General features: G+C 48.6%; 6 protein-coding genes across 6 annotated transcripts; all 6 read left to right on the forward strand.

Moving 5' to 3' along the window:
* Positions 1-641: 641 nt before the first annotated feature.
* L228DRAFT_279581 (hypothetical protein) lies at positions 642-2,914 on the forward strand. The gene is made up of 2 exons (XM_018335694.1): positions 642-1,213; positions 1,270-2,914. Exons 1-2 carry the CDS (start codon positions 827-829, stop codon positions 2,638-2,640), a joined length of 1,758 nt encoding a protein of 585 aa, XP_018191926.1. The 5' UTR covers positions 642-826; the 3' UTR covers positions 2,641-2,914.
* Positions 2,915-3,620: 706 nt separating this feature from the next.
* Positions 3,621-4,771, forward strand: L228DRAFT_279582 (GINS complex, Psf1 component; the record flags this gene model as incomplete). Its single annotated transcript, XM_018335695.1, has 3 exons — positions 3,621-3,647; positions 3,700-4,244; positions 4,302-4,771. The coding sequence occupies 3 exons, from the start codon at positions 3,621-3,623 to the stop codon at positions 4,393-4,395; spliced, it is 666 nt and encodes a 221-aa protein (XP_018191927.1). The 3' UTR covers positions 4,396-4,771.
* Positions 4,772-5,525: 754 nt separating this feature from the next.
* Positions 5,526-9,400, forward strand: L228DRAFT_264776 (hypothetical protein; the record flags this gene model as incomplete). Its single annotated transcript, XM_018334611.1, has 11 exons — positions 5,526-5,739; positions 5,804-6,506; positions 6,580-6,608; positions 6,673-6,818; positions 6,866-7,412; positions 7,463-7,662; positions 7,758-7,991; positions 8,039-8,645; positions 8,701-8,969; positions 9,029-9,318; positions 9,376-9,400. The coding sequence occupies 11 exons, from the start codon at positions 5,526-5,528 to the stop codon at positions 9,398-9,400; spliced, it is 3,264 nt and encodes a 1,087-aa protein (XP_018191928.1).
* Positions 9,401-12,725: 3,325 nt separating this feature from the next.
* L228DRAFT_264777 (hypothetical protein) lies at positions 12,726-15,122 on the forward strand (the record flags this gene model as incomplete). The annotated part of the gene is made up of 6 exons (XM_018334612.1): positions 12,726-12,994; positions 13,060-13,258; positions 13,327-13,528; positions 13,590-14,006; positions 14,078-14,493; positions 14,556-15,122. 6 exons carry the CDS (start codon positions 12,726-12,728, stop codon positions 15,120-15,122), a joined length of 2,070 nt encoding a protein of 689 aa, XP_018191929.1.
* Positions 15,123-16,602: 1,480 nt separating this feature from the next.
* Positions 16,603-17,553, forward strand: L228DRAFT_235456 (hypothetical protein; the record flags this gene model as incomplete). Its single annotated transcript, XM_018330722.1, has 3 exons — positions 16,603-16,605; positions 16,681-17,364; positions 17,434-17,553. The coding sequence occupies 3 exons, from the start codon at positions 16,603-16,605 to the stop codon at positions 17,551-17,553; spliced, it is 807 nt and encodes a 268-aa protein (XP_018191930.1).
* Positions 17,554-18,666: 1,113 nt separating this feature from the next.
* L228DRAFT_264779 (calcium channel subunit Cch1) lies at positions 18,667-26,018 on the forward strand (the record flags this gene model as incomplete). Its single annotated transcript, XM_018334613.1, has 13 exons — positions 18,667-20,397; positions 20,461-20,917; positions 20,978-21,024; positions 21,075-21,157; positions 21,219-21,379; positions 21,438-21,682; positions 21,738-22,041; positions 22,093-22,216; positions 22,269-23,208; positions 23,266-23,932; positions 23,987-24,753; positions 24,817-25,124; positions 25,187-26,018. 13 exons carry the CDS (start codon positions 18,667-18,669, stop codon positions 26,016-26,018), a joined length of 6,666 nt encoding a protein of 2,221 aa, XP_018191931.1.
* Between the last annotated feature and the right edge of the window lie 41 nt (positions 26,019-26,059).

Below are 26,059 nucleotides of genomic sequence, written 5' to 3' on the forward strand. Positions count from 1 at the left end.
TCCGTTGACACACGAGTCGGATCCGGCGAAAACCACCTTGGACCCAAACTGGCGTCGTGATCAGGAACCGTTTGTGTACTTAAACTGGATCTCGTCCCTGCTACGAGGGCGTTCCTTTTGCGTGGACAAAGAAGTGTTGCAAGTGTTGAGAGAAGTGCCCCTGTCTGGCTATTCAGCAATCGAATCTGCGTCCAATACAAAGAGACTGAGACATAACCAGCGTGAGAATACTAATCAAGAGACCGCTTGGTTCACTCGGATGCTTGCCAGATATCAAGCTTCCTCTTGCCGAGATAACTCATTCAATCAAATGCACCTGGCTGCAGCACGGGTATCCGCAAGACTTCGTTTCAAGGCTGTTCCATCTAGTCGGTATGCTTCATTCCAGCGCATTGCCTTTCTTTCCTCTATAGGAGGCCCACTGCTGGATCTAATATGGAAGCTCAGATGAACCATCCAGATAACTCTTATCTTTTTTCTCGCATCAGTCGAATTCTTTCTAGAATTCTGTAGAGCCTAGAATATCAACCTGCGAGGAATCTCAGCCGTCAATTCCAACAAGTCTCAGACAGCTCGAAACAATACCGACGGGACTAGAGCATTCCGACTGCTCTTGTCTAGCCCTGGACGTCAATTCAAGTGATCTCCACAAAGACAGAGATCTTGCCAGAGTCTTGTTCCATCTCAATAGATTCCTTTTAGCGGTTCCAGGTGCATCTCTACAGAGGGGACCGTCACTTGGGTATTGTTTCCCTCATCAGTTTAGTCGCCAAACATCGTCGCAACCTTCGTTTTTATCCAGTGTTGAACGATCTTCCAAGCAACTATGATAAAACGGCGCCCCGTATCTCCTTCATCCTCGAACAATGGCGGGGTCCATTATAGTCTGCAGCCAGCTCTGAATCAGAACAGAGACATCGTGCATCCCCACGAATACTGTATCATCGATGGAAGTTATCCTGGCCCGTATAGGTTACAGTATAGGCCTGAGCTGCGACCAGCAGAACAGGATTCTACTCAGTTCGCGAATATGCGAGACGTAAATGATGTCGGACTTGGTATCCGAATGGGAAGATTTGGCGATGCAAAATCCGCTGGCCCCATGATTGGAGGCTCTCATGAAGAAAATTGGCCCGGAAATGATGCAATGATAAAGGAGTATCGGCTTGGACATAACGAAGGATTATCAACTGCAGCTGTGGACCCTCAAAGTGTAAGCTTCATCTTGCCAAAAGAGCTTCTGCCATAGACTGACTCCAGAAAACCCAGTATCTGCACCACGCTTTTAACATATACAATCCACCGACTCCGGAGTCTCTGGCCCAAAGTCAGGGTGGCAGCCAAATTCTCAGCGGTCGATCGATGGCTTCTTCTGAGTCGCCACCCATGACTACGGCCGTGGCAGATTCTCATTTCCGACCGTCCAAGTCACCCAGACCAAAGAAAATCACGAAACAAGGAAAAGCCGATAAAGCTAAAATTCCAAAGATCAATGCACCTTTGAGCGTTCTGACCAAAGATTTTGAGGATATACCAATTCGTGATATGAGGGAATGGGTTAATAGATCGATTGAGACAAGACACAAAGAGGTAGAGAAGCGCAACGGATACATCGCTCGGCCTATGAATTCTTTCATGCTCTATAGGTCGGCTTTTGCAGAAAGAACGAAGCAATGGTGCCTTCAGAACAATCACCAGGTCGTCTCTTCCGTTTCGGGTGAAAGTTGGCCTCTTGAACCTCCCGAGGTTCGCGATGAATACAATGAATATGCAAAAGTGGAGCGCATCAACCATCAGAATGCACACCCAGGTTACAAATTTTCTCCAAGCAAAGCACAAACAAACGCTCGCAAGCGAAAACCTACTCCAGATGATGAAGATGAAGAGATGTGCAATGTCGAAGATGCTGATTTTGATTGGGTGCCGCAAAACCAGCGAAAAACAAGACTGAGATCCAACAAACGTCAAGGTAGAGGAACGAGCTCAAAGCCCGGGGACTTGGAAGACGCAGCCACAGACATTGCACCGCCTTCCGCTCACATTGTCGTGAATAAATCATCATATCAGGCAACAAACCCTGGAAAACCGCCACCTGCTGCAATGGGAACGGACCTCAACGGTCATTATTATCAAACGACCGTACACCAACACGCAAACGTGCCAAATGTTGAGGATGTAAAGATCCGGAAAACTGAAAGGCCAGCAATGCAATACAATGGCTCTGGGTCTCTCATTAGCCTGCCTGGTGCCGAGCACTATGATCTACTTCAACCAGCATCCCAACAGAGCAGCCCCGCTGCTTCAGGCATATGTCAAGTGGACCCGCTTCTTCTTGCGTATGATAGCAACTATGGCTCAAGTAGCAGTAGTCAGCCAGAAGAGACGATGGCAGCGACAATCTACCAATTGCCAGGCCAACCGACAACGTTCAACCCAGGATTTGTACCCTCTCACCGTGAAATTGATCATGCGGGCTACGGCCCCTTTCCAGATGGTGGTTTTCAAACTCTTGAGTGTCATGGGCTGCCTTTCTATCATAGCGAGATCTCGCCTTTCGCAGACCCTCAAGAGCTTTGGAGGGTGGAATCAGATCTTTACCACGCGGATTGTGTATCTGAATTCAATAAGTGGGTCGACTGAACAGATGAGAAAGCTGCGTTTCAGCATCAATGATTGTACAGTATGAGACACTTCATACGCAAGGCTCGATCAAAGCAGGAGTACGGAATATATCTTGGTAAAAGAGAGCGTGCTGGTGGGAGGCTTGGTGCTATTTTGAAATGCGATGTCAGTTAGGCTTTTTTTTTTTCATGAATGTGCTGGGGGCGTTGTGGAACGGAAAGGAAATGTAAGAAATGTTTTATCAGGCGGCTACCTGTTTCCAGGATAGACAACTAAACGTTTTTGGCTCTTGGCTCTCTGTTAGTTCTTAATCCCTGCTTGGGCATGACTTTCTAGATATCATAATCTCAATTCGATTCGTATACCTCTGTGATAGTTCGAATCTTCAAGAATCCAAGGTGAGCCAAGCATGCAGCATGCTCACAATTTGACTGGGCCATGCTGTTCAAAACAGGAGTTTGTTCCTTGCGATGGACAAGCAATGGAGTAGATTGTAAGGAGATCATGATGTGCTGACTTAGGGCTGGGTTGAAGTCTCTTTTGTTACTTGTCGATTTAGTCTGAGAGCTCGATGAGAAGAGCGTAACACGTGGCTGGTTAAGGTACATTTTGAAATGTTGCACAATCAGGAAATACGTGTGCGACATACTATTTATTCACGTAGATAGCAGTTCTAGTGATCTAGAGATACACTGTTTCTTGATGATCACTCAAATATCAAGATCTATACGTCTACTAGGAAAAGGTCAAAACCGACCTCTTCGATATAACTAAATGTTCATTTGCCAACGCGAACCAAGTTCTCGCCAGGGATGAGGAGGCTATCCCGGATTAGGATTAGCCACATACACCCCGCGGCGCGTGGCTCCACGTCTCGAACAGGAAATCCCACATGCGAATTGCAGCTCAGTTTCTATATTCATACAGTATCTTCAATCGAAACGATTTTCTTTGTGTTTTTGGGAAGCGGGCAGCTGTTGAAGGAAATCTCAAACTCCATGTACGGCGAGCTAGGAAATAAATTGGTAAATCGTATCCTCGTTTCTCAAAAGGCCTGGCCCTGAAGCTGTAAACTAGGTTCAACATGCAAAACGGACCCAATCTCTCGCCCATCTTCCTCCGTATCAGACTGAATTTGTCCGTGCCGTGACTAGAGAAGTGCGGGATCTCGACAAAGATGCCTCAGTAACACTCAGTCAACTCGGTACTGGATTCACTCCTTCTGCCGACCCTGCGACTGCGTGTGCTCTCTTGGTGAATCATCTTTCTATGCGACGGAATAAACGTTGTCTGCTGGCATATCACCGTGTTCGATCAAATAAGCTGGAAGAGATGTGCTGGAACGGTATGGACATTCTTGAGCAGCAGCAGCAATCGCAACAAAATCGCGGAGGAAATAATCATGGAAGTGCGGAGACTACCCTTTTGGCTGGCGAGTCAGCCGGTGTGAATTCGCTGAGTCCAGAAGAGGAAGAATTCGTAAGGCAATACAGCGATCTTCTCGCTGCATACAAAGGACAGTGGACAGACATTGACCTGACTGGGAGCCTGGAGCCGCCCCGTGATTTATTTATTGATGTCAGGGTGCTCAAAGATGCTGGTGAGATACAGACCGAGTATGGGTAAGATCACTGTTCGCTGCCATTTGGAGGTTAAGAAATTTACTAAGTATTTGGCAGCTCTATAAATTTGACGAAAAACAGCCAATTTTTCGTTAAACAGGGCGATGTGGAACGTTTAATCGCACAGGGTTTCTTGCAGCGCCTGAGCTGAGACCTGGCTTGCCTAAACGGGATGATTTGGCGTTCATAGGGTTTTCACATTCATATACCACGCATAAACGCATTCTTTTTCAGGGACGTCATGTTTGTCTCATTACCGATCGCGTATAATGACTCTACGGAGTTAAATTTGGAGGGAATTTGATAGAAAATGAAACAGAGCGAGTTGAATATGCTGGGTAAAAATGGAGCAATGATGAATTGAATTGAATTGCAGAATTGCTCAAGATGCAGGAACCTCTTCTTCGGACGTGACGTTCGTCGTAATCGAGGCTTCAAGTTCAAGAGCAAAGTAGGTGCCAATGTGACAGGCAGAACCACACAGACAGGGACTTCGTGCTACGTGCTTGCGCATGAAGAGATGCAGGAGAAAGGAAGGAAAAAGCTGATTTCCAAGAAATGCGCTGTACATGTACAACACCGCGAATCATCAAAGTAGCTGCTGACCCCGCATGAGCGGAGGTCGAGAGCTCATTTTACATCATTCACGAGGAGGACACCTGGCACCCTATATTGTAGAGTTCGTTTTCGCGAAAGAAAGAAGAAAGAACATCGCAGTATCACAGAAAAGATTCAGCCAAGGTAAACGCATATTGGCCGCTGGCGATACCTGAGATACTGTTACAAAAACAATTATCATGCGCGTTATCAACCAACGGTTCGCTAATGCAAGCCTTGTTCGCCTCCATGGCCCGACAGGCCCCGACCGACAGGGGGCCAAAAAGAAGGAAGAAAAATGATACCAGGATAGTGTGCAAGATCGCCCCACTGCTAAGGATAAAATTGATAGGATGCCTACGCCATTGAGTTCCTCCTCCAAGAGGTTCCAATTCTTGCTTTTCGACCTCGCAGGACAAGGAAAGTTGGGAGCTGTCTTTCGGTCACTTGGTCGCTCTTCACCAAGGAGCGCAGAGCAGTTCTACTAAAGGTTTCCTGGACCGTGCCGTTCCCTTATCTCTTGCCTCGCTTGTGCTTCTTTCGAACTTGGCCTAAGCGGGCTTCCCGAGCTTTCTCCAGGCGGTCTGTTATTGCAATTGCGTATCCGCTTAGCTTGTTATTCTATCTTGGCTGCACGAATTGCATCTACCACGGCAGCAGAAGAGCTGTGGTTCGCAGCACGGGATGCCTGGCTCTCCCAATGAGTCCAGCGGCTCATCACAGCCATTCTCCCGTCACCGGTCGATCGCTATCCCAGAGGAAGCTACACTTCCCTCGATCCCTTCGCACACCAATCAACCACTTGTCGAAACGCAACATGGCACACTTTTGCCTTCGTCATTCAATCAGAGAACTCCCACTCGATCCTTTTTCCACCGTTCCTATCATGTTGCTGCCGGTTTGTGGATATGGCCCTATCCAATGTTTCGAAAGCATATCACTAATGGTCGACCTTTCATTAGATGTCCCGCCTCATTCGCCGTTAGCTGTGCGAGAGCAGACAGCGGAATTAGCATCGTGGGCTCTGTCCGACGCTGCTTCAATGCAGAGTGGAAGCTCTCCGCCTCATCATTTTATGGATGAGGAGGCTGGGTCACAAACCTCCGATATCAACACTGGGCATGCTAGTAATTCGGAAGACGGAATCTTAACCCCGCGAGCCTCTAATGGACCTTCACAACCGGAGGTGGATGATCCGCCTTCAGAAACCGGTTCCCCGCGCAGCACGTCTTCTTCCACCCACAGAACCCCAAAAACTTCGTATCTCACAGAGATGCTCCGGAACTCCCCACCAGATTCAAAGCCCTCCCCACGCCGCGAGGATACCAAGGATCCTACTCCACCAGAGCGTAACGTACCCACAGTAGAAATCTCTCAAGAACCTGATCATGGAATTGGCGAGAACACACCCTTGTTATCAAAGAGGACGGATCCACAGTATCATGCCTCCAATTCTCAAAATCAAGCACAAGATATTGAGAGTTTGACATATTCAAAGCAATCAACCTGGAGTAAGCTCCAAACTTTTAGTAGCAGGTCAACGCATCGCGCTCGAGACTGTCTTCGAATGGCGACGAGTCCAAAGGTTTGGAACAAGGAAACCATTTGGCGAGGAGGGGTGCTTGAGGTTGGAAGCCGTCTACCCGCTGTGATTCTTGGTCTCCTGTACGTGGATCCCGATCTCAATTTCTCGCAGTCGCGTTTGCAAACCATTGACCTAATTTATTTATAACTTTAGGATGAACGTCTTGGACGCGCTGTCTTATGGTAAATACACATGTCTCTATTTCTTCTCGTCCGAACTTGCAAATTAACGTTACCCTACAATTAGGAATGATCCTCTTCCCTCTCGGAGAACCTATATTTGAGGACCTTGGTCCGGATGGTTTATCAATCTTCTACGTTAGCTGTATCGTCTCCCAGCTAGTGTACTCTTGTGGTGGAAGCATTTTCAAAGGCGGAATTGGCTCCGAAATGGTACGTTAACATTTGAGCGTTCCACATAGTCTTCTGACTTGTTATAGATTGAAGTTGTACCATTCTTTCATAAAATGGCATTCACCATCATGGCCCGAGTCGGAGAAGACGACCCGCACGCCGTCATTGCGACCACGATTCTGGCTTTCTCTGTGAGCTCCGTTCTCACGGGACTTGTATTCTTCCTCATGGGCGCATGCAGATTGGGAGCGCTGATTGGGTTTTTCCCGCGGCATATTCTTCTAGGTTGCATTGGAGGTGTCGGATGGTTTCTTGTGGCTACTGGGTTTGAGGTTTCCGGAAGACTCCCTGGCAGTCTGGAGTATAACCTACCAACTCTTAAGTTTCTTACACGCGCAAATACCATACCTCTTTGGGTAGTGCCTCTAGCTCTTGCAATCATTCTGATGGTTGCGCAGCGTTGGATTAAGAGCTCTCTGTTTGTGCCCATCTACTTTTTGGCCATCCCTGCAATATTCTACTTCTTTGTCGGGGTGATACCGTCGCTTCATTTGGAACCCCTAAGAGGAGCGGGTTGGATTTTCGAAATGCCTCGGGCTGGTGTACCTTTCTATCGTTTTTACACCCTTTTTGGTGAGTGGACACGGAGCTTCTCTGGTGGACATGTCTAACCTCCTCCATAGACTTCAGAGCAGTACATTGGGGTGCACTAGCTGAGACTATACCTGCCATGTTCGCCTTGACATTCTTTGGGGTCCTACATGTCCCCATCAACGTACCAGCCATGGGTATTTCGTCAGGAGAAGACAACGTAGATCTTGACCGAGAGCTAATTGCTCATGGAATATCTAATGCTCTCTCTGGCTGTGTTGGCAGTATCCAAGTATGTGTGCCTTTGACTAACTGTTCTCCCCCGTCCTCCCTCTTTCAAATCTCTTTTTTTGAGTGCCATTCATCAGTATACTGACTTGTCTCGAGAACTATCTCGCCTACACAAACAGTCTACTCTTTATGAAGACAGGTGGCGACAGCCGACTAGCTGGAATCCTGCTGGCTATTGGAACTTTTGGCATTATGGTCATCGGCCCGACCATCATTGGCTATATCCCGATCATGGTGGTCGGCGCCCTCATTTTCTTGCTTGGAATTGATCTAATGAAGGAGGCTTTGTATGATACGTGGGGACGAGTTCACCGATTAGAATATTTTACTGTAAGTGCTGCATGTTATCCTCTAACAAGGCTGTCTAACTTTGATAGATCGTGGTCATTGTTGTGACCATGGGTGTATGGGATTTCGTCATCGGCATCTTGATTGGAATCATACTGGCGTGTGTTAGCTTTGTTGTGCAGACCTCGCGCAAGTCAGCAATTCGGGCGTCTTATTCTGGCGAGATCGCTGTCTCAACCGTCCGTCGGCACGTTTTGCAACACCGTTTTTTGACGAAGGTCGGACAACAGACTCATGTCGTCAAACTAGCTGGGTACCTCTTTTTCGGCACCATTGTCAGCGTGGAAAATCGAGTCCGTGCGATGATTGACGAAAAGTCTTTCAACGAAAAGCCTATACGATTCTTAATATTTGATCTTCTTCATGTTTATGGCATTGATTTTTCGGCCGCCGAAGCATTTACTCGGATAAGCCGTCTTCTTCACACGAGAAATGTGAAGATGATTGTGAGTGGCGTTAGTCAGGACGGTGAGATGGGGAAAAGTCTGCGGAACGTAGGCCTTTGGGAGAAGGATGATGTTGAAATATTTGAGGACCTTAATTCTGCACTTGAATTCTGCGAGAATGAGCAGCTCAAGGCATTCTACCACAAGAGGGATGATCTAGCTCGAAAGCATGGCCGCACGAACGTTCTGAGTACGGTTTTCAATGTCCAGCTGATTTATAGCCTGCAACAGCTAATCGCATATAGACGTACCAAGGCAGCCTTCCCTATCTTTCTCATATGACACCACCTTCAGCTCTCCAAGACGACAGCATTTACAGCAGGCTGCGACCACAACGCTTAACGATCTTGACGCTCAGGCTCCTGCAAAATGGCAAAATTTCAAGCAGCCTTTACCGTTGATTCTCCAGACCTTCCAAGACTTGACCGAGAAGAATGAAGATTTTTGGTTCAGAATCTGCCCCTACTTTGAAAAGATGCAGTATCCGGCTGGAACTATTCTCTATCAGCGCGGAGTAAGTTGTAACAAATTGCTGTCTAGTATGAGAATCTACTAAGAATTTTGATCTATCAGGACGAGTCCAAGGGATTTTACCTACTGGAGGAAGGAATTTTGCGGGCCGACTACGATCTTCCGCAAGGGAAATATTATGAAAGTATCGTCGCTGGTACGACGTGCGGGGAGCTTCCATTCTTCTCTGAAACGAACAGGACTGCAACTGTGGTTGCCGAACGAGACTGTACCGCTTGGAGGTTAACAGTAGCCAAGTGGGAGGAGCTTCAAAGTAAACAGCCCGACGTCGCTCGTGAACTTTTAACCATAGGGTTGAAATTGACAAGCGAGAGGATGAGCGCAATTACATCGTACGTTATCCTGTTCTTTGGCCAGGCTGATTTGAGTGTCACTAACATATATAATAGTTATGTTCTTACGATGGCGAGTTAAAAATATATGCAGGCATGAATAGTTGATGTCCAGCAAATTTTCTTTCTGGAAAATGTGTGTATAATACATGATGATAAATCTCTTTGACGTGTCAACATGGCGTGTCGATAATGTATCATATTTCTGAGACAGTTCTTCCATTTGAGGGTAATGGGTGCCCATCAATTTTGAAACAATACGTTCACATGTCAGGTGCTCTATGGATTGGCTTATCGTAAAATTGGGGCAGGGATGGCGACATTTGTTGAGCGACACCACTCTCAAATAGTGTCCAATCGAGATATGCCCTGATAAGGAAGTATCGATGGATCAAGGCTTACTCTCTTCCACCCGTAAACAGTCATTGGTGATCATATCTCTCAAAGATATCACAAAATTGCTGCGCGCGGGATAGTGTCGCCTTCTCACATGGGTTGAGGGGATTGCGATAACGGATAACGACATTGCTCATGTTAAAGGCATCATGTGAAGTCAAAGTAGAGACTAGTGATGACCCCTGGAATTTTCAACTGGTTGAGGATCTCATAGCTGAGGAATAAGTCAACGGTCATGAGTAACAATTAAGAAGATGATGGGATCTAAAGAAATCTAATAGTGTTCATTTTGTTTTGGCAATTTGAAGGCTACTGAAACTGTCGAAGCGCTTTGTTCGATTTCAAGCGTAACAGGGCAACAGCGATAACATCAGTAAAGTACAATACAAGGAGCGACAGCGCCCTTTCTATGTGGCGGACGACGACGTAACCTTTCACGTGAAGTAAGCAGAGTCCATCACGAAAGAAATTCGTGTCAAATGAGCCGTCCAGGACAAGGGTTACGCGATGAGGGCTCGCGCCTGTCTTCTGCTCTGCACATTCGCGAGCCAATTGGCCATTTGGGATTTTCCTCGCGATCCGACTTCGAAGAGCATCCAAAAGGTCAGTCTCAGTCTGCCATTAAGCTGTTACTGTACAAACTACCCAAGGTACCCCGAAATATCCTTAGTGAACAGTACTACGTAGCGTCGTACCTCAGCATCGGAGTCTCTGAGACTGATCAGAATCATGTGGTTCTATGGCCAAGGACAATTACGGTAGGGAAAACCCCAGCTGCCAATAGAACCATGGTACGACCAACAACTTCCTCGAGCTGTTTAGGGCAATTTGCGACTCAACTGATGAGTCCCGCAAATATGCTTCTCTCACATTCTACATACGTAACGAGACCAAACTGCCCCAATTAAAAATAGGAAAATAATATACACAAGCCAAAAAGAGGATTATATCGGAAGGCTTTATTTCGGTAGAGGTTGTCTATTCGGACCACAACGATGAGGAGAAAAAACTTTTCTGTCCCCAAGAGGACATAAGACACAAGTGCTCAGGAGGTCTGGACTCGCGTTTACGTTATTACTCTTGTTTCCTTCGGTCAAGCTCCTTTTTTCTCTGGCCACTTACCTTATGCACAGGAGAAAAAAATTTTCCTTTGGCCGACTACGATGAGAATTGGCTCTATCACCGGAGTGCTCTCCTGAGCACCTAAGGGGTCTCCAAGGCACCTGGTTGGAGTAAGGTTAAGACGTCTAAAACAAGCCCCAGCCTGCCAGTCAGCTGTCGTGACGAAGGGGCCCTTCGTTCAATTCACGGGGGAGACCATGCGACAGAAGTTACAGGGGCCTTTTCCTGGTTGAGGCAGACAGGCGAGGTCCTGATTTTCTCTCCGTTTCCTTTCTGCGCCCCCCTTGGGTCTGTTCCCCCTTCCCTCTACTTGGCCGGTGGACGAGGCCCAGTAGAGACCAAGAACGGCTTTGAAAGCTCGCCCCAAAAGCGGCTAGCAGGGAGGCTTTGCCGGCGCTGTATAAAGTATGCTTCCCAGCTTGCGCAGCTCCCCTCGGGCCAGTTCGTTGTGTCGCAGATGATCCACTTGGACAACCGCCTTGGCATGTAGCATTAATTAATTAGCCCGACGCTGGTTGGATGCCTAGGTTTCTGTGGAATTGGTTTAGGTGGCATATGGGATGTACACAAGTACTTTCACTTTTGAGACCGCTCAAGAGTCAGTTCGTATATTAAAAGAAAGAAACGTCCGCAAGTGACGAACAGGAGAGGAAAGGGGAAGAGTGTTATAATCTAGCGCGAATCTTGTTTGTTTAGAGTCGTTTTATGGCCAGCGTTTAGGGGAATTGAGCACGCTACAACTACCGTCCAAGCCTTGCCATCTGTCCCTGGGTACTACGGTACGTCAGTGACACGTGCAGGGATGATATCCGTCTCGAGTGTGGTCTTCGAGATGGGATGAAGATCTTAATGATTTTATGAGGACCCTCAGGGCATCCCTATCGAATGGAATTACTCGCCGACGTCTACGTGCTTCAACGGCGGTTATGGAGCGTTGCAGGTATAGTACTAGTAGGTTTCCTTGGCGGTGACAAAGGCATCAAGTTGGGGGATGTGCTGCGTCACTGGGGCAGCATGGAGCGATGCTTGGAAAGGGAGAGAGGGCGGTGGGGACGATTCTTCTTTGGGGCATGCGCCCACAGGAAAGGAGGGTGATAGATGAATGAAACGAAATAAACCAATCCGCGTAGTGGGATCGCCATTCATTCCCACCCTCCCCTCGTCTGAGAAGTCGTCGTGAATTGGATTTTACCTGAATTTTCAGTCCACAAGAGGGTACCACTACAGAATACTTGTGCATGTAGTATACTCTAATTGCTGGCCTAGAGAGGTGGAGCTCTCTACCTTAATCTCCCGCGTCGCGCTGGTGGGCTCGCTTGGGCGCTAGGAGCCAGACCGGACAGTTTACCTTCATGCCTAGCGCCCTCTCAAAGCTCCTGCCAGGCTGCTACCCACGCAAAGCTCTGATGCAGGGCACTTACCGTTCTTGATCTTTTGCGGAACGAACGAACGTGACTGACTTTTGCTTCCCCTTCCCCGATTGCTCGCCCATTTGTTGTGTCGCGCAAAGCCCCTACCACCATCAGGCGCTCTCCCATACAAAGCCCTTCTGCTGTTGTACCACCTGCCACTCCTTCTCTCTCTTTCTCTCTCTCTCTCTCTCTCTCTTTTTTCCCTCTTCTTCTTTTTAACCCTCCCTACAATTTTCCTTATCCTTGTATTTTCTTCTTCCGCCGCTTTGCTGCATCTTTTATTTTGATCTCTGCTCTGCCCTGGTTTCCGCAACAAGGGTAACAGTATACCTGTCTTGGAGATACCGACCTTTATATCTTGACAAAGGAAATTTTTGGGATACCCATTTTCCTCTCACGATCCTTGTGTCATCATTTCTCGGACGTGTCCACCGCCGTCGAGTTTCACCTTGACGACTTTTCGAACAAGTAATCATCATGTCTGAGGTCACCAAGCCCGTTGAAGAGACTCCTGTCGCTGCTCCTGCAGTCGCCGAGCCAGCACCCGCTGCTGAGCCTGCTGCTCTGACGGAGAGCAAGCCCGAGGCTGTGGCTGATACTGCCGCTGCCCCCGAAACAACTGCTGCTGAAGCGCCTGCTGGAGAGACTGCTGCGGCGGAGCCTGCAAAGGAGACTGAGACCACCAAGGCTGAATCTGAGCCTATTACAGAGGGAAAGCTGGGTTACAAGGCCCCTGGCCTCGTCAAGTATGAATACAATTGTATTACCCATGGCGCTGGCACCAGTTTGCTAACCCTCATCTGCGTTGTAGGAGCCTAATCTTTTCGAAACGTTTCTTCTGGTTTGGCGACGAGGCTGTTTCCCCTCAGAACCTTCACAGCTATCTCCGCGGAGAGAAGCCCGAGGTTGCCCACCACAATGCTGCCTGGTCAAGCCAGACCGGCAAGGGCCTCCTCTTTTTCACCAAGCACGCTGACTCCAAGGCCAGTCCTGCCGGCGTCATCAACCTTGTAAGGCTGCCAAATACCCAATAAATTTTGACTCTTGACACGGAGCTTCTAACTGGTTTTCTTTACAGGCCGATGTCTCTGATGTCACCAAGGAAGGCCCCAATGAGTTCCATCTCAGACTCCATGGCCACAAGCACACTTTCCAGGCCGCTACTTCTGCTGAGCGTGATAGCTGGGTTTCCGCTATTGAGGCTAAGTCGGCTGAGGCTAAGACTTCTGTCGACAGCGTGACTGGCAGCGCAGGCTACAAGGAGCAAATTGAGAAGCTCAGTAAGTACTGCGTACAATCTGGTGCGCCAATCGATCGTCAATAGCTCATGTATCTCTTTAGGCAAGCCCACCGCCGCCGTTGGCGCGGCCGCTGCCGCTACAAAGGCGGAATCGTCCACTCCTCGCAAGAGCACCGATGCGAAGGAGCAAGAGGGCGTGAAGAAGGACAATGCTTCAACCAGCAGCAGCTCTTCCGAGGACGCCGAAGGAGCCAAGAAGAAGAAGCAGAAGAGCCGCTCCGTCTCCCGCAAGCGGGGAAGCATTTTCGGCGCCATCCTGAACAAGAAGGATGAGGTCGAGGAAAAGAAGGAGGAAAAGAAGGAAGAAAAGGCTGAGGCGAAGGCTGAGAAAAAGGCCGAAAAGGAGGAAAAGAAGGAAGAGAAGGCTGAGGAGAAGGCGGAAGAGAAGGCTGAAAAGAAGGAGGAGCGGGAGGGCGCGAAGTCTGTTGAGCCTGCTCCCCTCGATGCCCCCGCAGTTGGTAAGCTTTGATATTCTTGTTCAATTTGGTTCTTTCATAAGAATTATCTGGCCTAATCGACGAATCTTTAGCTGCCCGCGCTGTTGGCGAGCCCGTTGTCCCTGCCGAGGAATCCAAGAAGGAGACCGCTGCTGAGGCTCAGTCGGCTGAGGCTGTCCCTGCCAGTCGCGAGAACGCTCCCAAGCCCTCTAAGCGGGCATCCCTTTTCGGCTCTCTCTTCCAGAAGAAGGAGGCCGAGAAGAAGGAAGCTGCAAGTCCCGCAGAGGAGAAGAAGGCCGAGGAAGTCGCACCTGCTGTTCCTGCCAAGGACATTGAGGAACCCAAGGAGACGCCGGCCCCAGCGACTACCGAGGAGACCGCGGCTGAAGTCCCGCCTGCTGCTCCCCCAAAGGACGCCGCCGCTGAGCCTGCCACTACTGCCAGTCCTGCAGCTGGTGTCACCCCCACCAAGGAAAAGGAGAACTTCTTTGGAAAGTTCTTGAAGAAGGTTCGTCCGATTATTTGCGCAACTCCTGTACAAAATGTATGAGCAAAACTGACTTCAAGTAGGAGAAGAAGGAGGAACAGGTCGCTGCTCCCGCTGCCATCGCTGAGGAGGCTCCTGCCGCCCCCACCACCAACGGCGAGACCACCGAGACTGTTGAAGCTCCTGCCGCGGCGTCCGCCACCCCTGCTGCCGCCGAGCCTGCCAAGGAAGTCAAGGACAAGCGTCGCTCTTCCTTTTTCGGTAATCTTGGCACCAAAAAGGAGAAGAAGGCCGACGTTCCTTCTGACTCTGAAGCCGTCGAAGGCGAGAGCAAGCAGAAGACTGCTTCATTGCCTAAGATTGGTGATCTTTTCCGTAAGCCTAGCCGCGCTGTGAAGGGGCAGAAGGAGACCAAGAAGGAAGTCTCCAGCCCCGCTACTGTTGAGGAGGGCAATGAAGTGCCCACCACAGAGACCGCAGGCAAGGCTGCCGCTCCTGCTACGGAAACTCCGGCCGCCACCGAACAGCCTGCCGCCTCTCTGCCCGCGACCACGGAACCTGCTACCAACGGCACCTCTGCCGAGTTGGCCCCTGAGCCCGCTGCAGTCGCCAAGGAGCAGAGTCCTGCTCCCGTTCAGGCTGCCGCTTAAATTAAACTTTTGGGATGATCAAGATGACGACATTACGAAAAGGATGACTCGTAAAGAAAAAGTTCTATTTTGAACGTCATTTTGGCTGTCATTTCAAATTGCCGGCCGCCTTGAATTCGGTTTGACACTCCAGATGCGTGCGTATCTGATGCGCTGATTGTTTTCTGCGAATGGATAAGTATGCATCGAGCTTGGGTCGAGCATTCGCCTTTTGGTGTTTTGTTGGACTTGGTCTTGATACGACCTTCTCTTGTCGATTCACTCGTTGGTCGCAGACGTACACCCAACGAGACCTACTTGTGTTTAGTTCTTTTCTTGTTCGCTTCCAGACTGATACCACATCCTTCTTTGTTGTTTCAACCTTTTTCGATTGGTATATTCCTTCGTTTTCTCCTCCCTTGAGTTTCCGCGTCCCCTGATACCCTGTGTATTCCTTATAAGGTTCCGCACAAGCGGCCACTAGGGCTTTAACCGAACCTAATAACCTAATAGAATATTATTTTGATTTCCAAGTATTTTTTTTAACACAAGATTATGAGATTGTGAGTCTTTTTAAACGTTGGAATTCGCCAGACCAGAGGCAAGGCTCGTCGTGAGTCGATACTCTCGGCTTTAACTCGGACAGCGCGTTAAAAAGATATTCTGAGCGACCGGATTGTACTGCGACGCTTAGCCGATTACGGTAGGCTATTATTGGAACAAGGGAGCTACCGAGCATCAGCGCTGTCGCTGTCGCTTCTGGAGAACGCCTTTATCCGACCCGAAAAGAGACGCCTCTAAGGCGGCCGAGGCGGCCCAATTCAGCCCGCCGCACTCGGAGAGTGGGACCTCGCTGCGAACGCCGGGCTGGGACTGAGTTGAGGCATATCGAAGTACTGGACCCTGAACCCAAAGCGAAAGAGGGTCGCGATTTATCTACCACCAAAGTATGTGAGTCTGAGTGAGATGATTGAGGAGTAGCCTGTTCCTTTACGCCTCTTAGATTCGTGTTCTTTCACTGTTCAATTGCAACGCTCGTTCAAGATTTCGAGGCCCCGTACCCAAATAACACTGAACAGGCCTAGTTACACTCTTTTGCAATCCGCCACTCTATCCTTCACTTCAGCTATTCTCTGAGCATTCACTTCAGTTCACTCGTTTCGTTTGCCAAGCAGCTTGCGGCTTGGACTTCTCACCACTGATATCCGCCCGTCCATTAGGATTGAATTCTGGTGGCTTTCGAGTTTGAACACAATAAAGCGATTTCGCATTGTGGTTTTGGATTGATTGAACACTCTCGTCTTCTTAGACACTTCCTCTGAGCTTTCATTTAGCTCAGCTTTTCGAAAATTGTATCGCTCTGGTCTCTTTGCTTCCCTGCCCCAGATTTCCTGTGATAGACAAGCTCTCTCTGGGTTTCCTGATTTGCGACAACTATATTAAATTGTGGAGGAAAGTGTCTCGTCTTTGTGAGATCGCGCACGATTGTGCACCATGAAAAATGGTATGTTCGTTCTTCGTCGTGTCATGCACGCAAGCCTTTATTTTCCCGTGGTCTATAATACTCAACCATTCACAGGGCTGCTGTCAATCCTCCCCCCGGCGCAATAGCTTGTCAAGCCGCTTTGCTCCTGCGCCAAGAGTTCACGGTGAATCAAGCAATGCTATCTCTGCCGATGCCGCAAATGTAGCCGTTCTTCCCGTCGAATCCCACCGTCGGCGATCGACAACTCTCGGAGAACAGGCAAACCGGCCTCTAAGACGGCACGTCTGGACGAGCAAACGACCTTGGTCCAGGCCAGATTTGGAACTTGAAAGGCAGGAATTCTTTGATACACGGGTCACGGGTCAGCCGGATATCTGGAGAGCTCTACGAATGGCCATCGAGATTATGCCCACGGAGCTAGACACCGCTCAAGGTATCCTCGACGCTGCCGGAATCACACTACCCACAGGTGACTTAGCCGACGGGGCATACGACGAACGTGGAAACCTCTATCAGATGCCAGAACATGTTGTTGTGGACCCTGTCAATCTTGTCTCTGATATGGAGAAGACTAGCGCACGAGTAGCCAAGGCTGACGCGGAGACTGTTGAAGAGAGTGACGCGCTGAGTGGAAAGCAGGAAGAGAAAGGGGAAACGGCAGGAACCTACACCGTCAGGGCCAGATTGAGCGACCGCGGTGGACGAGACGTCCTGGTGACGTTGACCAAGGAACAGAAAGTCGAAGCATTGGCGAAGAAGATCCAAGAGGAAGCTCAGGTAAGTTTAGCCACAATTAGAGTCTGCCTTCGTTCTAGAGCCTTTGTGTCCTAATTTTTCGATGGTTAGCTGCACGACAAAGTCAAAGTAAGGATCGCCTACATGGGCCATATCCTGAAAGAAGGGCGGACCTTGTACGAACAAGGATGGAAGGATGGCCACGTTGTCAATGCATTGGTCTCACAGTAGGAGATGTTTGAAAGCTTAGGGGTCCACTGTTCCGCCTGTCTATTGTGCACTTGAGCGTTGCATGTGTGGGGTTTTGGGATTTCTCGGCGTGATACCAGTGCTACGTTGTCACCCTTTTTATTTTATTTTATCTTTTTTTTTTTTTCCTTTTCCTTTCAATCTGCTGCCCGGGTTCCAGAGCTATCTACGTCAGCTTTTCCTTTCTATATTGCTCCTTTTTTCTGTAGTCCTTGATTTGATTTCGTTTCCCTTTCGACACGAGATCGAACATGCATTTTTCATCATTTTTCATCATTATCTGGTGTATTCTCTTCTCTGATTCCACTCTAAGTCTGGTCTTGTCGTTGTGTATCTATACCATATTGGACATATACCTACTTTAGCACTGGCCAGTGGAGACGCCTTTTTTTTTTTTTTTTTTTTTTTTTTTGCCGTAAACACGCAAGTAACTACCTTACATATGAAAATCCCTACTTTCCTATCCAATTAAGGGCAGATTCCCGGAGTGTGAGCCTATATAAATGCTACGAATGGAAAAACGCATATTGCTTAGCTTGGGGGGATTTCTGCTGTTTCGAATATTTCTATTCGTGTCGTACAAAGTGGGGCAACTTTTGACGTTTGGTTAAGGAGTCCTCGTGTTGTGTCCGTCAGTATAGTACCTGCCTAGGTAGTCGCTATTAATATCGCATGTAAAAGGGTCGTGCGGCCCACGTAATTAATGTTTTGGTTCTTCAACGTCTCTCGCTAACTCACGTCTAGCAGACTAGCAAAGCGTAGCGATCCCCTCGGGTTTGGATAAGCTTCGTCCCTGGATGAACTACAATTAATTATTGCGCTTGTTGACAGTCTGCCATATTCGCTCTGCTTATCACAATTGACAGCACCTGCACCGATCTGCTGTCTCAATGCCCCTATACGACAGATACGATTACCCATGAATGATTTGAACAGTCGTTAATGGTGTGTATGGACTTTCTGGATTGATGATCTGTGCAGGCTGCCGCCTTGTTTGGCCCCTAACTGCTCGGCGTTGAAGTAACAAGCCTCCTCTCGAGGCACTTCAGCCAGCTGCATCCGGTGCACATCCCCGATTCTGGGTTGCAATTACGAATGGCTTCCAATTCGCATGCCCAAGGGGACCCGTCAACTCCGCAATCAATCCCTCTTCGCGATCTGACGCGGCCGGCAGAACCTGAAGACGTCACTGGACAATCCTCGCATCGAAGAACTGGAAGTGCAAGGATAAGGAGCCTTCTGAGGAGCAGAGACTCACACGGTCACCGGCCATTCAGCAGAGGGTACGCCAGAGTTGAAGGGTCTCCAAGTCCGCCGATAAGGACACGACACCCATCTCCGCCGCGACTTGTAGTTCCATCGAATACCGACGCAACACCGTACGATGATGACATTGACGGTACAGATGAGGCATCGCTGGAGGATCGGATGGGATTTCAAGCAGCGACAGCGGGCTTAAGCTTCCAGGCTCCCTCGTCGACGCTGCGACTTCCCTCTTTCGATAGTGTGCGTGGTGGAGACAGCCTGGACGTGACACATGCCCTCGACTACGAGGGCATATCGCCGCTTTCGCCCGCGCCGCATAGCCCCCATTATGACAATAACGCAGACTACTTTACTTCGACTGATGCAGATACGACACCCTTAACGAACAATACACATTTACAACCTATCAGCGGCGCAGGGCCGTCCACCCCTCGACGACAGTCGCGGGACCGGACAAGCTTCCAGACTATCCACTTCACAACTCCAGATTCCCACTCTCCTGGTTCGAGATTGGGTGATGATCTTCCCAATGTCGAGGCCGGCTTGGGCAGTGGGTCGAATGGAAGCAGGGTTGGAAGATCCGGCTCCAGCGCTCGGTCACGGTCCTTGTCTCCAGCATCTGCCGGATCACCATTACACCGAGCTGGTTCCATTGTTCGCAAGATGTCGCAGCGAGTCGTCAACCTCAGTAATGAGCCGGAGATAGTCGAACAAAGCATTGCAAAGAAATCCGTTGACGAGTCGTCGCGCCTTGACGGCCCTCCTTCTTTGCCGGCTATGACTGATTACGCGCATGATGAGCCAGTGCCGCCTCTTTCGCCCATTGAAAAGGCTCCACCGTTAGCTTTTATCGGTAGAGCGCGGCATGAGTATGAGCAGCAAGCAAATCCGCTCAAAGGCAAGTCGCTGGGGATATTTTCCCCTGACAATAAGCTGAGGATGAAGCTTTGCGACGTCTTGGTTCATCCTTTTACGGAGCCTTTCATTCTCATATTAATCATTTTCCAAACGATTCTTCTAGTTGTGGATTCTGCGCCGAGTGTTTGGCATGATCCTAGATCCATGCGCTGGGGTTCTTCCTGGATAGATTATGCTTTACTTGCGCTTTTCGTCATTTACACGCTGGAAATCATGGCCAGGATGATCGTATCTGGGTTCATTTTGAACCCTGTCGAATACAGCACACTCAATCGCCAGCTCGGTTTCAAGAATGCGGTAATAGAAAAGGGTCGGGACCTGATAGCACCGCACCGACAGCCGTCGAAGACGAAACAGCAGGCCCCACTTGACCCTCAGCCTTCACTGCTCCGGAGTTTCACTGGCAATCAGGCACAGATTCAAAACCCAAACCATAGCAGACAGCAGCAGCGCGTGAGACTTGCGCACCGTGCATTTCTTCGTCATTCTTTCAACAGGCTTGACTTCGTTGCTGTGGTCTCTTTCTGGATCTCTTTCTGCCTTGGCGTAGCTGGGATTGAATGGACCAGACAGATGTACGTATTTCGGATGATGAGCTGCCTTCGCATCCTAAGATTACTCGGTATTACAAGCGGCACGTCGGTATGGCTCCCCCCTCCCCCTTCTTCGACTCATAATACCGTTTCAAATTACTCATTAGTCTAGGTGATTTTACGAAGTCTGAAAAAGGCTGCACCATTGCTGGTCAATGTGGCCTTTTTGATTGGCTTTTTCTGGCTTCTTTTTGCAATCGTAGGGGTTCAAAGTTTCAAGTCGAGTCTCCGTCGAGGGTGTGTCTGGGTGGATCCTGAAGGCATCCAGGCCAACTACTCGCTCAATGACTCAGGCGATTACCAATTTTGTGGCGGCTACCTCGACAATACAACGGGCCTGGCGCTTCCCTGGATTTTTCCCGACGGCACACCGGGAACAGGAAAGCACAAAGGCTATCTGTGCCCACAAAACTCCTACTGCGTTCAACAAGACAATCCATATAGTGGCACAGTCAGCTTCGATAATATCCTCCAATCTCTAGAAATGATTTTTGTCATAATGACTTCGAATACCTTTACCGATATAATGTATTATACAACCGACAGTGACTTCCTTGCCGCTGCTATATGTGAGTCGTTATTTCCCCCCTAATCTGAAGGACTCTCGCTTTTACTAAACTGATTTGTAGTCTTTGCTGCTGGCATCATCATTCTCAGCCTTTGGCTTATGAATTTGGTAAGACTTGAAGCCCTGCTTTTTTGAGGAGTACAAGCTTACGATATCAGCTTGTTGCAGTAATCACGTCCTCATTTCAAGTCATTCGGGAGGAGAGTAAGAGGAGTGCCTTTACGGCCGAGAAAACTATAAAGTACGTGGAAATTATTACCTATCATACGTGAAAGCTGCGGACATTGCTGACCTTCCTGCAGCAGCCAGTCGACACTTGAATCAGAGCCAACGCGACGAATAGGGACTTTAAAGCGGCTCTATGAAAAGTCGTCTGCTTTTTGGGTTCTTGTTATTGCGTTTGACATGGTCTGCATGTGCTTTCGAAGCGCAGATATGTCAGATACACGGGAGCTATTCATTGGTAAGAAACCATCGTTTGAGTGTACATTTTCTGAAGGCCAGCTAACGTGTTCTTCTAGATGCTTGTGAGACTATAATAACTCTCATGCTTTTGGTCGAAATCTTCTTCAGATTTGCAGCAGACTGGCGCAACTTTTTCAAAAGCAAACGGAATATGGTGGACTTGGGACTTGCAGTCGTTACCACTATCATTCAGATTCCCGTCATTCATAATTCGGGCAGGCCATACGCATGGCTCACAATATTCCAGATATTGCGCATCTATCGGGTTGTATTGGCAGTTGGAATAACGAGAAGACTCATTGTAAGTTATGAAAATCCAGTGGACGAATAGAGTATCTGCTGACTTCTATGGTCAGCTTGTTGTCTTCCGAAATGTCAAGGGTCTAATCAACTTAATTATTTTCGTGTTCCTCATTACATTTCTCGCCGCAATCTTTGCCGTCCAGCTTTTCCGAGGTGAGATTCCTGCTGAGGACGATGGTGGTGACACGATACGCATAACTTTCAGTAATATCTACAATGCGTTTATTGGAATGTATCAAATACTTTCCAGTGAAAACTGGACTGAAATTCTCTATGATGTCACTGCGTACGATGTTCATTTTAACACCGCCTGGATTGGGGCTGCGTTCCTTATCATGTGGTACATTCTTGCAAATTGTAAGTTATTGTTGTATCCTCTTCATTAAGCGGAAAGACTTACGTCTCTAGTCATTGTTTTGAACATGTTCATTGCTGTCATTCAAGAAAATTTTGATGTCAGTGAGGACGAGAAGCGAATGCAGCAAGTCAAGACATTTCTGCAGCGCAAGGATTTGCATGGATCAAATCATGGGTAAGATATGTGTCTTGATCTCAAGATTCGAAATGCAAGCTAATTGGCAAAGTAATCTGTCTTTATCCACCATCTTCCGTTTTGGACGGTCGGGCGGACGCCGCCGGCCGATGGAATTCGGAAAAGCTACAATGGAAATGCTCCTAAAGGATGCCGTCGTCAGAGACTTTCTAGACGATACTATCGAGCTAGGCGACGACGGGGCCGTTGATGAGCCTCCTAACAGCATGGAGTCTGCTCAGCCAGAGGAGAAGCGTGGTTGCTTTGGAAGAGTTAAACAATTTTTTCAATCTCTTCGAAACCGAGAAATCAATCCATTCTACTCACGTTTACAGTTCTCCAAGGCCTATGATGAGCTCGACCCCCGAACTATGGCAAAGGAGGTCGTTTCGGCTACGGAACGGCAGAAGCGCGCGCAGAGAGAGTACCTGGTGCGTCATCCGACATACAATGTTTCGCTGTTCATTTTCAAGCCATCAAATCCTGTTCGTAGGTTCTGTCAGCGCATTGTGGGTCCGGCCCGAGGTGATCATCGTGTCGAGGGTGTCGAACCAATCAAGCCAGTGTGGTATGCATTCTCTGCTTTCATTTACGCCGCAATTGTTGCCATGGTTCTGCTCGCCTGCGTCACAACGCCACTCTATCAACGAGAATACTTTTTGTACAACCAATATAGCGTCAAGAATTGGTTTGTGTTCACAGATATGGGTTTCGCTGCACTGTTTACTCTTGAAGCTTTAATCAAGGTCATCGCCGATGGCTTCTTCTGGACACCAAATGCATATTTCAGAGGCTCATGGGGTTTCATCGATGGTGTCGTGCTGGTGACCCTGTGGATTAACGTTGCTACGTCCCTTTACAGCGAGGGCTCAGTATCAAGAGCAGTAGGAGCTTTCAAAGCATTAAGAGCTTTGAGATTGTTGAACGTTAGTGATAGCGCTCGCGATCTGTTCCATGCCGTCATCATCCGAGGTGGAACAAAGGTCATTTCGGTAAGTTTGCCTCCTCTTCTTTTATCGCCGAAGATTCATGTAACTAATTTTACCAAGGCGATGTTTGTGTCTCTGAGTTTGTTGATTCCATTTGCCATCTACGGCTTGAATCTCTTCAATGGCCAAATGTTTCAATGCAATGATGGTAATTCAGACTTAGTCAACCTGACAGACTGCGTCAACGAATTCATGAGTTCGCCTTACGCGTGGGACGTTTTGGCGCCTCGTCAAGTTTCCAATCCATATTACAGCTTTGACAACTTCGGTGAAGCACTCTTCATTCTCTTCCAGATTGTCTCGCAGGAAGGATGGGTGGACGTAATGTGGAGCGCAACGGACATGGCCGGGATAAACAAGCAGCCTCAACCATTTGCTTCGCAAGGAAACGCAATCTTCTTTGTAATATTCAATTTGCTTGGAGCAGTCTTCGTTCTGACCCTCTTCGTGTCTGTCTTTATGCGGAATTACACAGAAGAGACAGGCGTCGCCTTTTTGACCGCGGATCAACGAGCTTGGCTTGAGCTGCGCAAGCGACTCCGACAAATTTCGCCGTCGAAACGTCCAACAAATATGCCGGAACAGTCATGGCGGCATTGGTGTTACCGTCACGCAGTGAAAAAGCACGGCCGCTGGCAGAAGTTTATTACCGGTGTCTTGATACTACATTTGCTTCTCCTGATAATTGAGTTTTACCCTGGTGTGACATGGTGGGAGACTGTCAGAGGTAATTGATATTCGTCAAAAAGTGCGCAAATAATGCATTGCTAATGAAATATAGATATCATATTCCTGGTTTTTACCATATTCTATCTTTTTAACATTATCATTCGAGTCGTCGGACTTTCCTGGTCACGCTTTCGGAAGAGCGCTTGGGATCTGTATTCAATCTTTGCAGTATTCGGAACCTTTGTGACAACTGGTCTGCTGCTAGCGAGTTTCCAGGAGACCACTTACGTTCAGCTTCACAAGTTGTTCCTTGTGTCCATTGCGCTTCTTCTGATTCCGCGAAACAATTCGCTAGACCAGCTCTTCAAAACTGCTGCAGCAAGTCTAGGCGCGATCGGTAATCTCTTGGCCACTTGGTTTGTTCTTTTCCTGGCATTTGCTATCGCTCTTACACAGACCTTTGGCCTCACACGGTTTGGTGAGAACGAAAACGGAAACATCAATTTTCGTACCGTTCCCAAAGCACTGATCTTGTTGTTCCGCACAAGTTGCGGTGAAGGGTGGAACCAGATCATGGAAGACTACGCAACCATGACTGAACCTACTTGTGTTCCAGATCATGATTTCTTTGAAAGTGATTGCGGTAGCCCGGCATGGGCTCGAGTTCTCTTCATTACTTGGAACATTCTCAGCATGTACATTTTCGTCAGCTTGTTCGTGTCTCTCATTTACGAAAGCTTCAGTTATGTCTACCAGCGAAGCAGTGGACTTTCAAAAATAACTCGCGGAGAAGTCCGAAGATTCAAGCAAGCCTGGGCAATGTTTGACCCTAAGGGTACGGGCTTCATCTCAAAAGAAGCCTTTCCCCGACTTTTAGGCGTACGTTTTAGTTTTGCTTCTCTTTGCATTATCAGTTGAAAAATTGTTGCTTACTCCCATCAGGAACTCTCCGGTGTTTTCGAAATGCGTATCTACGACGGTGACTTTACTGTCAGGCGATTGCTCGAAGATTGTAAAGTGCCTCGTGGAAACAAAGAATTCGTGGATTTAACCGACGGCCTCGACCTCAAAATGTTGGCACGCAAGCTCTCCAAGCTTCCCGTGGATGAAATTCGTCGGAGGCGACTGCAAATGAATACATTTTATGAGGAAATGCTTGTATCCGCAGATCCCGATCGAGGACTATCGTTTACTCAAGTGTTGATGACCATTACTCATTACAAGGTCATTAATGACAACAAGAGCTTAAGGTAAGTACGCTCTCAAACACATATTTGGTGATTAAAGAACCCTTGCTGAGTTCAATCAATAGACTGGAGGAGTTTCTCCGCCGCCGTGCCCGGCTACAACGAGTGGACGAGGCCGTCCGTCGACATATCGTTATTGGATTCTTCGATACCATCTACTGGTCTCGCCGATTCCGCCACGCCATTGCGTCTCGTCGTTACAGTCGCCTTACGACAGTACCGCAACTCAACGTGCCAGAAATTTTTGTCGACGCCGAAGACGACACAAACGCGCAACGCGAGCAAGCAGAGTATCAATTGTCACAAGGCCAGAGTGAGAGCGCAATGTCTTCGCCTATTGTGTCACCTTCAAACGTCGACTGGTCTCGGCCATTTACCAGCAGCTCGGACGCTGCACAAGCCGCTTCTCAGCCTGGCGCATCCATCCGCGCCCGAGCAAATTCCAGTCCTGCAACAGGCGCTAACGGGAGCGGCAGCGCCGGCGGAGGCAGCGTATATCCGTTTTCTTCACAGGCATCAGGGACGGGTTACTTTGATGGCACATCGTCCCCGACATCTCTCCATGGCGGCCATTTTATTGGTCGAGACGGATCCCTTGACGGCCCACGCAGTCGGGGTGTTGGTCTCAACCTCAGTCTCGACACCAACGTTGGCAGTAACTTCGGCGGAGGAAACTGGAGTCGCCCTTCCAACGACCCCCATAGTCCACGAAGCCCCATCCCTTCAGACCGTGCTCTTTCCATTGTTCCTACGCCTAATGACAGTCGTCGAGGCAGTAATGTTACCGATGTCAGTGCACAGGAAGTACTCGATGTTCTGGACAATTCGATCTGGGGTGAGAGTATTCGGCGGAGTTTTTCAGTGAGGCGGCCGGGTGATCCACCAGTGCCGGAGTAGCTGTTCCCATGAATTACCGCTTGCAATGGCCTTGATTCCAT

Source organism: Xylona heveae (genome assembly GCF_001619985.1).
Source record: "Xylona heveae TC161 unplaced genomic scaffold L228scaffold_1, whole genome shotgun sequence".
Classification (NCBI taxonomy): Eukaryota; Fungi; Ascomycota; class Xylonomycetes; order Xylonales; family Xylonaceae; genus Xylona; species Xylona heveae.

What these genes read in the sequence shown, in the direction of transcription:
- L228DRAFT_279581 (XM_018335694.1), top strand. Translation starts at nt 827, where the DNA reads ATGATAAAACGGCGCCCCGTATCTCCTTCATCCTCGAACAATGGCGGG. An exon ending in CAGCTGTGGACCCTCAAAGT is followed by an intron (nt 1,214 to 1,269) that starts GTAAGCTTCATC and finishes CAGAAAACCCAG; the next exon opens with TATCTGCACCACGCTTTTAA.